This window comes from Lissotriton helveticus, chromosome 5_1, assembly GCF_964261635.1.
Source record: "Lissotriton helveticus chromosome 5_1, aLisHel1.1, whole genome shotgun sequence".
Lineage (NCBI taxonomy): Eukaryota > Metazoa > Chordata > Amphibia > Caudata > Salamandridae > Lissotriton > Lissotriton helveticus.
Genome location: NC_136065.1, coordinates 1,090,866,214 through 1,090,878,389, shown reverse-complemented (window position 1 = coordinate 1,090,878,389; position 12,176 = coordinate 1,090,866,214). Strand labels below are relative to the sequence as shown.

At 41.1% G+C, this 12,176-nt stretch overlaps 1 protein-coding gene across 10 annotated transcripts in view; it reads left to right on the top strand.

Moving 5' to 3' along the window:
• The window catches only part of NT5C2 (5'-nucleotidase, cytosolic II), a 509,579-nt gene that overhangs the window by 359,836 nt on the left and 137,567 nt on the right, over positions 1-12,176 (top strand). For all 10 annotated transcript variants that reach the window (XM_078643682.1, XM_078643688.1, XM_078643683.1 and 7 more), the window contains 2 exons: positions 8,015-8,106; positions 8,343-8,400. In XM_078643682.1, the coding sequence (XP_078499808.1) occupies positions 8,015-8,106; positions 8,343-8,400 (150 nt within the window). The remainder of the gene's footprint in view (positions 1-8,014; positions 8,107-8,342; positions 8,401-12,176) is intronic.

Here is a 12,176-nt window from a genome sequence, read left to right as displayed (position 1 = left end):
AGTTAAAAAGCGATGTTAAAACTGCTTGCTGTTTTTGTTGTAATTGAGGGTGCCACTTACTCACATTATATCATCAAAAAGTACTCCGTTGCAGTTAGTACTAGCCCAGCACAAGATCATTATCAGAACCGTAGCAGAATAGGTTTCAGGAATGCTAGTCTTTGGGAACAAGAGACATAGTCAGGCGGAGCGAGAGAGATGGTATGAAGGGGCATGTTGCAGCCACCTCAGTAGGTGGCCAATTCATGATGCTTGGTGGCCAATGGCTAATGTACTTATAATTGATTTCGTGGCCTGAGGTAGAAGGGAAAATAAATCTGTTCTAAGTGAAGGTGGCATTGGAAAGTATTATAGCTGAGAGGGAGTAAACTGCAATACGGAGCTGCAGGTCACGTTGAGTGACTTTTACAGATGTTAAGGTGGGAGAGAAGGGGATGAGCTTAGGAGGTTGAGAGAAGAGCTTGCTGTGTTGAATGAAAAACATCTGATCATGCTGGAAAATGGAAAGCACAGTAACAAGAGATGGTCAACTGGAAGCTAAATTTCCTGCTTTGGCAGTGAAGGTGGGTGAACAAAAAAGCAAGCACACCTCCAGGGTGTCATCAGCCGTGCAAGTGAGAGCTTTAGTGCACCAAGACCGGTGGTGTCCTGCTACATTGAATTGATCTGTCACAGAGGGTGAAGAGGATTGGAGCTTGGACAAGGGAGTCTAGGTCGATCGCACATACTGATGTAGTCATAAGCAGGCTATCCCATCATCTGGATTCTGCATTCTGCATTGTGAAATGGATATCTCTCACTGCCCCTGCAGGGATCACCTTCCGTGTGATCTTCCGCAGCACTGCGGCATCGGATACAAGCCTGGCACCTGATAGATACCTGGCATAGCTTACACCCTTGACATAGAGAATATTCTGAATATTCCCGCATGCATACATTGTACTCCAGAAATGGTTTTATGTTTCACAGATCACAATTACAAGCCGGAACGTGAAGTAGTGATTATCCGGCTTGTACTTTCTCAGATCCCTGACTGCAGGCAAATTTGCTCGACAGGGGTCATTGTAAACTCGAAATTCCCACATGGAAGATGCAGGGCATTGCCATACTGGACAGAGTATACGCTGAAACTTTAGGCACACACAAAATAAAATATTTTGAGCATAATGAGGACACCATAAGAGATCCATGCCAGGGGTGGGTTGCTTTCAAAGTGTTTTTGCTTGCGGTGTGTATCTCAACAAATGAAAGACCTTAAGTGATAAAGTGTTGAGTCTGGAATATGAGCCTAAAGAAGCAGAATAAGAAGTGATTTTGGTGAAACAGACTCTTGAAGAATTACTGGTCATGCAGAGTGCACATAAAGAAGCAGTAACAAGACTGTCCTCTCTGGATGACGGAGAATATCTAGCAAGATAGTATGTTGAAGGAGAAAAATCTGAGCACCTCTAGGCTTGGTTACTTCGTAACACATGTCTGACAGCAGACAGCTTTCCCATCACAGCAGTAATGAAGTCTACTGATCAGGTATAGTCTACACAAGACCAGATAAATGAAGCAGCATCACCTTACTATCAATTTAGTGCCGGGGGTGGGGGTTGGAGTTGGGGTTACATACACGGAGCCGGGGTTACTAAATTAAATGAACAACAGGTGATGGATTTGTATGCACCCTTACAGTTGGCAGAAATCCCTAGGATGGTGACTAACAAAACCCCAGATAGTGACGGGTAGAATGCTGCATTTTATGGTAAACTAGCAGCCCGTCCCGACGTTGTCGGATATGAATTGCTGTCGGCCAGTAGTTTATTGTTTTGTAGGATTTCGTTTTGATAGCATTTCTTATCTGTGACAGGCCTGTGAAACTCTCCGATTCACAGTGCACTGCTGATGCACTTAAGAGTGCGCGTTCAGTAGTGTGTGAACTCGAGTTTACCTACTTTATTTTTCCTTGCAATATTATATAGCGCGAACTCGACAACATGGCATGAGCACAATTTACATTACAGAAGAACACATTCATTTGTGGTAGGCACAGGGAGACAAAGCGATTTGCCTGGAATCACAGGATGTTGAGCTGATGCCAAGACTCAAACGTAGCTCCCCAGCTCTAAAGTTCGCAATTCTAGAACTTGTGGCGTGAGGTTTGTCTAAACGTGTATGTCGGTGCTGGCCATCAATGAGAGAGACCTGTGCATTTTTCAAATCGGTGGTGAAAAAAATATGAGTATGTTGCTGGAGATGCGGGCCGCCGTGCCACCAATGTACTCACCGGGGGAGGGTAAACACCCATTATTCTGCAACTTTCTTTCCGCATACCATCACTCCGCATACTTTCATTACGAAAGTACCATGACTCCGCAATGCCATTATAACGCATGGCATTACATTTTATATGCTTTTTCCACACATACATTTACAACGAAATTCGTTGTAAATGCATGAATGGTAAAATCATGTTTTTAAAAAAATGTTTGGATAAGGTAAGTATGGGTATAGGGGTATATGTTTTGGGGTACTGAGGTATATGTTTTGGGGTGTTTGGGTATTTTAAGGGTTCAGATATAGTTTTGGGTTATGGGGTACAGGGGTAGTTTTAGGGTATAGGGATAGGTATGGGTTTTGGGGTACAGGGGTATTTTTTAGGGTTCAGGGCTAGGTTTGGGTTTTGGGGAATAGGGGTATTTTTAGGCTTCAGGGGTAGGTTTGGGTTTTGGGGTATAGGGGTATTTTAAGTGTTCAGGGGTAGGTTTGGGTTTTGGGGTACAGGGGCATTTTTAGGGTTCAGGGCTAGGTTTGGATTTTGGGGTACAGGGTTATTTTATGGTTCAGGGCTAGGTTTTGGGGTACAGGGGTATTTTTAGGGTTCAGGGGTAGGTTTGGATTTTGGGGTACAGGGTTATTTTATGGTTCAGGGCTAGGTTTTGGGGTACAGGGGTATTTTTAGGGTTCAGGGGTAGGTTTGGGTTTTGGGGTACAGGGGTATTTTAAGGGTTCAGGGCTAGGTTTGGGATTTGGGGTACAGGGGTATTTTAGGGTTCAGGGGTAGGTTTGGGTTTTGGGGTACAGGGGTATTTTTAGGGTTTAGGGATAGGTTTGGGTTTTGGGGTACAGGGTATATTTATAGGGTTAAGATGGGTTAGTGTTTAAGGGTGTAGGGGTATTTTAAGGAGTAAGGGCGGGTTATGATTATGGGGTGCAGGGGTATTTAAAGGGAGCAGGTTGAACACCCAGAGCTGGAATCTACAGAACCTGGGAAGAAAAAACAATGAAATATTGGGCACAATGCTGGCTTTTTTCCCCTTAATCCCCCGCACACGCCCACGCCCCCGCACACGTCCACAGCGCACGATATGAGACATGGCATGAAGGGCGGAACGTACCACACCCCCCCAGCGTTTGTCACGCCCCCAGCACACGCCCACAGCACAACGCAGACACGCCCATAAGGGACTACTTTGCTGGCACGGTTCTTTTACCTTTTAAATGCATATGGTGGGTGTCTCCATAGCCTATGTCCTTCTGCTGCAACTGCCCTTTCCAACGCTGTATTGGGTGTTGTGATTGGTGCTGTGGTTCCTGAGATTACCCGCCTCAAAGGTTTGGGCTCTCTCTTTATTATATTAGTATAGATATGCCTCTCTGTACACAGGTTGCTGAAAGTGTATGTGGACACCTTGGGTAAAGTAAATTACCAGCAATTATGAGTGAGGCAGAGATAGTGTTGCTGCCAAAGACTCGACATAGCTTGTTAGAACTCAAATCCAATGGGCCCCTATCCATGTTGAATCTCGATTACAAGGTTCTAGGTAAAGTAATTGATAACAGCAAAGCCCCACTGTTGATTTCCGTTGTGCACCAAGATCAAACAGGGTTTGTTCCAACCAGGTGCACGGCTATTGACATCTGCCCATGTCATACATTAAATACGCTAGAGATAACCTAATTGCAGAAGACATGGAGAAGGCATTTGACTGCTTACGATGGGATTACATGTATGCTGTATTGGAGGGCATAGGGTTTGGAGAAGGGATATTAAGATTGAAAGATTGCAAACTGACACTGTGCTTCATGACCTTTGGCAAATCTAGAGGGGGGACAGGTCTGGGTTGTCCTGTTCCCCCCCCCCCCCTCCCCCCATTATTTACTCAAAGCTATGGGGGCGATGCCAGAGACGTTCAGAGGCACTGCCTACAGGTGGGGCATAAGAGTGAATTCGGTGACACGTGTAATTTCACTTCACGCGGATGATATTTATATTTTGGGGTACTTGCGGCACACTTCCCGATCGGTTCTATTGGCCATTATATACATTGGTAAAATGTTGTACCAGAGAGGTTTATTTAAAAAAAAAAAAAAGAAGTTTCATGCCAGTTTTGATTAGTAAACATACAGACCACCAAGATAAAATTACACCATATAATTCGACGTATTTCAAACACAGCACAGATAATAGTCACCATTTGCATCTAGAGCACCCCTTTAAATTATACATCCCAGTACAAATAATCTATCAAGGACTATGTTAATGATTATCTTTGTCTTCTGCTGTAAGGAGGATTCCTTGAAAAGGCGCCCGTGTATTTTATGGGCAACAGGTTACCAGCAATAGTTCTGCATAGATTTCTTATTGATAGTTACAGTAAGTCAATTTGGCCAGCAATTGTTTTTTATTTGGGGTTTGTCCCCTGTCCGAATTTTTTGCTATGAGCATTTTGGCCAACCGCAGCGCCAAAGCAACACATTTCCTGCTGATGCAAGGTTTGTCCTTTTCTCAGTCCAAAAGTGCCACTTGTTGAGTCAGTCAATCCTGAGAGTTAATTCCTCTAAATATTGTGATAACCCCTTGAACACCACATCACGGCCACTGGTGGAAGGATTACAACACTAGAATTGAGCTGGGAGATGATGTCCTTTAGATAGTTAGAAGCCCAAATCATGTGAAATCAATTATGATAGATTGGAGAATAGGAAAAGTGATAGTGGAATTGCTGGAGAAAATCCAATTGAGTACTCGACTATCTCTGGAATATAATGCACTAAAAAACTTTGATGGAGGAAATGTGGGGGTAACAGTTTGAGAATCTACATAATCATGTCGTTTTGCAAAGTTTTCTGACAGCTGGTAATTGCAAAGGGCTGATTTAAACATCCTTTATATCTCAGACTGTATACCTTTAAGCCTAAAGCTGTATCCAGGAATGCACAAGTTCAACTAATGCTTACCACATTCTGCATCGCTCATACCCAACACCTTGCAAACAGTACACAATATTTATGCTGGTGATGGGTAGATGCCCTCTGTGTGCTGTGAATAATGCAGTCTTCATTGACCTGTTTTGGGTGTGTCCAAACCTGCTTCCTCATTGGGCAGACATCTTACATCAGACTAACGATATAATGGGACTTTGCTGGATCACCCAAAAGGTTGTTTACTGAGAATGTAGCCGCACATTAAGAAACTTAAGGTAGCAATGAAGTTGGCAGTCTTAACCTTGGTGCTTGCTTAAAGGAACATTTCAATATCCTGGAAGAGCAATAATTCAACGGTGGCTAACCTCTGATGAAGGGAATTGAAAAAATGGGCAGAAGTTGAGGATAGGTTCCTTACAGGCCCTTAGCGTAGAAACAGAGTCGGGGAGAGAGTAACAGATTGGGACATGTTGCTAAATAAGTTGTCCTAAGATGATGTCAGGCCGCTTTAAAGGGGTGACTGTATGCCTAAAGGGCACCTCTCCAGAGGGAAATATTGTGTAGATGTTGCAAAGTAAGGGTAAAGAACAAAGACATGAGAATATGTGAGGTTAATGGTTACAGCTGTAAGATAAGTCTGAAGTCCTGTGAATAGGACAATATTGATTCAGGTGGCAATATACTGTTAATGGTTCAGGAACCAAAGACTGTCAGTAGCTGTCCACAATGTGGAGTTATCACCTCGCCAACCTTAGTCAATGAGTCTCATAACTAAGCCTGCCTATATACAGACAATTGCTCTTGATGGTTAATGTTGTCAAGACAAAGTCGAAATGATTGCAGATGTGGTGGATTCATAAGTAAGTAAATTTTGATATATCAAGAATGATGACATGGTGAAGGAATATTGACACAGTCGATCTATATACAATGAATTACCGGTTTCAACTCTTAAATCAACATAGAAAGTTAACTGTGACAAACTAATTGAATGTGCATGGGCATACCTGGGTAGTTGGAAACCTCTCACTCAACCACTGATCTGTAAGATTGTATTTGAAAAGAGATGTATATTGGACACACTGTGGCGGTTTTATTTTCCTAGGACCCATAGAACCATCACAAAAGGAGGCTCTTTAGCTTAAGGCCATATTGGCTTGAAATTGAATTTGTGCCAGTTATGGACATAAAGGAGAAAACATATACTAAAGTATTCAAGATTTTCAAAGGCATCAAGTACCAATACAAGCAAAACATGTGATAATCTCTTCACAGTAGTTACCCTTGATTGTGTGGTGATTGGGCCCTAGTGGGATCAATAAAAAAATTGCAAAATGAGAAAAGAATGTGGCAATACACCCATGCTTTCAACTTTCTGGCCAACATCCGTAAAACCAATTACATTTTTTGGGACATATAACTTCTTCAGCCCACACTTATGATCGCCAAGCCAGTGGCATTAAGATCCAGCTTCCAAAACTAACCCAGCAATGACTGATATTATTCACTACTCACTTAATTGTGGCATGGTCCTTGACCAACTGGAAAAAATACTAATTACCCACTCAGCCCATTGTGTGAGTACGAATGACCAGTCAAGCTATTAAACATCTTCAAAGTTTGGGGGACTCTCAATCATAATGGCAAAAATGGATATAAGCAGTAGTAACAAAATATGTATAAGACAAAGTGCCCACCCTTTATTTATACTTCGAAGTAAATCAAAAATATCATTTGCTTTTTATCTAATAGCAAAAACCTTTTCCTTTCAACTTTCTGTTCCATTCTAAACAATCATGCAAATGTCCAGATACATTTCAATACATCTGCCAAATTCATCAGAAAAGGAAACTTACTTTTTCCCTTTAACATTTTGGTGGATCCACTAAACCCTGAGTTTACATGTTTTAACATGTTATTTATTGGTTGGAAACCAGAGTATTTTTGAATTTTAATAATGTGAATCAACTACTGAAAAGAATAATTTGTTTTGCCAGAACTCTGATTGTAGAGTGTATATGGATGAGTGTTTCAGTTTCTCTTTCTGATGGATTGTTTGATGTATTGAAATGTTTTTGCACATTTGTCTGATTTGTGAGTATTAAAATGAGTTTTATACTAAGCAAATGTTGGCCCATCTGAAATGTGCTAGTTGAGGCAATAATGCTAAAATGAGGGTAACAAGACAGTTGTAGAAACACAGCGAAGGACTCTCACTCCTACACGGTTGACATTTTGCTCTAAAAGGATGGTGCTTGGCCTTCTGTGCATACTTTGGTGAATATAATTTTCTTCTTTATGTCAAGGCCTAGCAACATGGTTGGGAACTTTTTTAAATCTTATTCTTGCTCTAACTTGGATCCTCATCATCTATCTGAGAGTCAGCATTCTGTTCAGGATGTAGTTCCATAGTTGGACCGTAAACAAGGGAAAACCTTGTTATGTCACTAGTAAAGTTTCCCTATAACTACCAGTTACCATTCATCCACATGAGATACATTCTGCTTGCTTCAGTATGATTTTTCTTCTTCTCAATGTATAAGCTAGAACTTTGCTATAGTGAACTCTGTGAAATAGTGTGGAACTTAATGCATTGCAGGGCAGGGGGTTTTCTTTAATAATCTGTCTGTAATGTGCAGTATAATGCTGGAATGTACATGGAGTTGTGGTAGATATCTAGCCCTTTGCTTTCATGGAGAGAACAAGTTATTAAAACTATTCCTGATGAATTGGAAAACAAAACAGTGATAAAATTTCAATTCTTTAGTGTCTGTAGGTCGACAGCATTACAGGATCCAAAATATTTGTTGTTCTCTTTTAGACCTGAAATCAGGGAGCAGTATCCAAATAAATTTATCCAAAGAGATGATACAGATCGATTTTATATTCTTAACACACTCTTCAATCTGCCAGGTATGTCTGCAGTGATTCTAATCAATACATGTTTCATATATTGTAAAACTAATTATTTAATGAGTTCATGTTTCATTTAAACTAATGTGATATTTGAGTACTGTGAAAAATCATTGATATGTTCATAATTTAAATGATCTCCTTTTGTGGAACCTGTAGCTTTGATATTATGGATCACATTGCTTTTTTTGCCTGCAAGCATATTCTGTTTTACGATTCTCTCCTTTTTATTTTAGAGACCTACTTACTCGCGTGTTTAGTAGATTTCTTTACTAATTGCGACAGATATACTAGGTAAGTGTTCCCTGCTGTAATACAATAATCCTCTTTACTAGATGTGGTAGTTAAACATATATTTTTTAAAGCCACAATGTGTTTGGTGAAAGTAAATGAGATTGTCCTTTTCCTGTACACATCAAATTAGTAGTGTGACACAGCAAGTCAACTCTGATTAGCAGTAAGAATGGATTTCTGATAAATGCCCACTAAGTTTTAAATCATTGCTTTGCTTCATGACTTATGATTTGTGTGTCATATGCGTTTAACAGATGTTTTGCTGTTTGCACTTCCTGAGCCTACTCTACCTCAGGGGTTATCTTGCCTGTTGACTCTGGACTTTGTCAGAAAGCTCAGCCCTCAGTTGAGTTATGAGATACCCACAATCACTTTGTCGCTTAGCAAGCTCTGCCTTTCAACAAATTATTGTGTCCTTAATGTTGTAGACAACATCTTATGTTTATTAGATTTGAAAGATGTTTATCAATTACCAAAGCATGGTTAAATGTAGAAATGTGAGAAGATGGTTCTGCCATCTATCTGCTCCGAGTTGTTGCTTTTGATCACCTGGTTTTTGGCCTTTTACTGTGGGGGAGCCTCATAACCTGTGACTCACCCACAGTAAGCTCATGGTAAAATGGACTGCGCGTGTTTACCGCCAGTGTTCTCTTTTTAAGATAAGGCTGCTGCGACGCAGCAAGTGTAAGTGACACTTAGCTGTGTGCACACATTTTTATAATTTTAACATTGATGTTCTTTAGAGGCTATATCTAAAGTGCTTATTCATGCTAAGAGTGCATATCGCACGGTTGCCGCATGGCTAAGGAGTGTGGCCCACTGCAATGTTAACAGCGTGGAGTTTTCGGCCTTGCTCCCCTCAGCTTCCCGTCCGACGGACATATGGGGGCCATACCGAAGCTATGTCGAAAAATTGACCCAGCAGGCGCAGTCCCAATCCCTTCATTCCATTGTCCCGGAGGGGGTGGGTTAGGCTGTGAGCGGCCCCTCCGCTCGCCCGATGCCATCAGATGTCACACTCACCACTTTTGGCTCGGCACTGTGGTTTGCCTTGGATGGGAGGGTGGGGTGTGGGCATGAGAACTGATGTGTTCCAATATATGATGCTTGTCATCTGTGGAGTTTCGCTCCTTAATGGGGAGAGACCTGCGATAGCGGACCTGTAGCGGGATGCGTGGGCTGTGACCCAGGCCACCACGGCATTCTCACTATTTACCTATAACTGTGCTGCCCGACTTGCCTTCTTGATTCTCGCATGCTTGTTGATTTCCTTTCCTTTGCTATATTATGTAGTTATTGTTTTTATTGCACTTTGTTCATTTTTTTGTCTTTATAATTCTCCTATATTGGAAAATGGCACTCTGTATTACTGATCGAACAGACCTGAACTTTCCCGCTCCTGCATTACCCTTCTTCATTTGATATGTATGGCATCGTCCGCTGATACACATATATTGTTCTGGTTTGTTGTAACCTACTGTGCATTCTATTTGGTGCTGAATAAAGTCTTTAAAAAAAAAAGAGTGCATATCGCAGGTCTATAATTGCACAGAACCTGTGTTTATAAACGTGATGCCCGTTAAGGGCTATGGTTCGATTGTGTCATGAGTACCCAGATCTCCCAGTCATGCACTGATATTTCCTCTTGCTAAAGCTTTAATTAAATAATGAGATTGGCAGCCGTTTGTGAGCAAATTAAATATGCTTTATTGCCAGTATTAAGCGCTTTCAGTCATGGTTATATGTAATTATTGCTTTTATTTCTATGATGAAATGATTGTTGAAATGATGAGGTTGACAACCACACAAAATAATGCCATTGTTAAGTGCTGTTACTCCACGTTATGTACAATCTTTGCCTTTTGGGACAAGATAATGTTTAGACAAGTGAGTTGTGATACTAGGCACCCCCTTCCCGCCACCCCTATGGGGAGTGGAACGAATGATTACGCAATAGCATCAAGAAGTATTTCCATCTGCTTGTGTATATTTATAAATTGATATATAGTATTGAGTAGTGTGTGTGTATGAGTGAGGCACATGTACTTTTTTCTTAAAAAGAAAAGCACAGACTGGACATTCATTTATTGAGTGTTATTGTTGTATATCTGTGAATACTGGTTACTATCCCACACCACTGATCTTGAGTAGGCCTTGGACTGCTCTGCTTTGCTACTCTGTGAGAGGCAAGTGCTACAGTGGGGTATTTGGATCCCAGTGGAGGACACATGTAGACCCATTACTTGTGCAGGCCACATAACTAATGATTCATTTTCTAACATAAATATTGCCCATTTATGCTGCAGTCTTTACCCCACAGTCCGCTACAGACGTTTTTTCTAAATGCTTCCTTCTCTAGGATCACATTTAGATGTTGTGGTACCTAGCAACTGGAATATTTACAAGATTTCACGGATATTTGCAGATTTCCGTAGATTAAATTCCACTTGACAATTTGCCTACAAGCGGTTGAAGCTAGACATGGTTTCTGAGAGCACCTGAACATGTTTTACTTTGTCAGACATAGATGCTTCATTCATCAATAGAAAGCAGTATTTGAGGTGACCATCCTTCTCAGCAAAGCACAATGTGATGAAATACCTTGATGGTTGACATTTTATATCCATTAACAATCTAATTCTTCACATAATACAGAACTGGATGTTCCACATCTTAACACTTTCAGCATTAAAGTGTTTTAAGAACTGTTAAATCTTACCATCAGTCAAATAAAAAACCTCTAGTCTAATCCAGTTGAGGAAAGGTATTCCATATGTACTTGCTTACACTTGTCATCTGTGAGCTCAAAAGAAGGGATAGCCAGGATTACAATTTTGAGCAGGGGAAGGTGTGGAAATTTGATGGGAGGTTGAGGGTAACTTTGAAGAAATGGGAATGGGGATATTGGACGGCTACAGGAGACAATGTAGATGGGAGGATTATTCTATTAGATAAGCCCAAAAAGGAAGTGGTAAGACTGTCAAGAGGTGTTGTTTAAAAAGATGAGTCTTCAACTCTTGCTGGTACTGTAGAAGCGTTTAGTGGTTCTGGAGCATGACGTTGGGTAAGCTTGACATCTCCACTTGACCTCAACATCTTGGTGTATTTTCTCCTTATCAGACCAGCAATACTACTGCACGTCCTTGCATGGTCTTGATGCCAGATATGGCAGATGTTTGAGTTGACTGCATCTCACACAATGAACAAAGTTTGAAAATTAAGCAGGCAGACAGCGAGCCCCAGTATAGTTTCTCTTTTTGTAAGTATGATTCTGTCATACATATCTGAAGACCTTTGATGAAAAGATCGCCGGTCGTTACATGTAGAACTCTTTTCAGTATTTTGTAGGTAGGTCTCTTGAACACTGGCCAGCAGAGCATTAGTACCATGGAAATTGCAACCTTTCTAAAGTCCAGAAGCAGCTTCACTGTGTGTAGCCGATTCAGTTGGTATAAGCAGGTTTTGTCTTTGGTTAGAGCTGGAATCAAAAGTCAACATCGGTGCTTATGTGGAAATTTAAGAACTTATCCTGTTCCGGGAATAATGAAATGCAAACAGCCCATAGTGTAAAAATGACAAAAACTGCTTGCTCATTTCCTTTGAATTCCTTTTGGAAAAAGCCAGTCTGTGGAGTTCACAATGCTGTAGCAAAACCCATTGATTCAGTACCTGTGAACGCCTCTCCGCAGCAAATCTGACTTCTTTTCAGATATTGATTTGATGACTTGACTTTTTGGGAGTCTTAGTGCCTTGTGCCCACATATGTATTAAAGCTC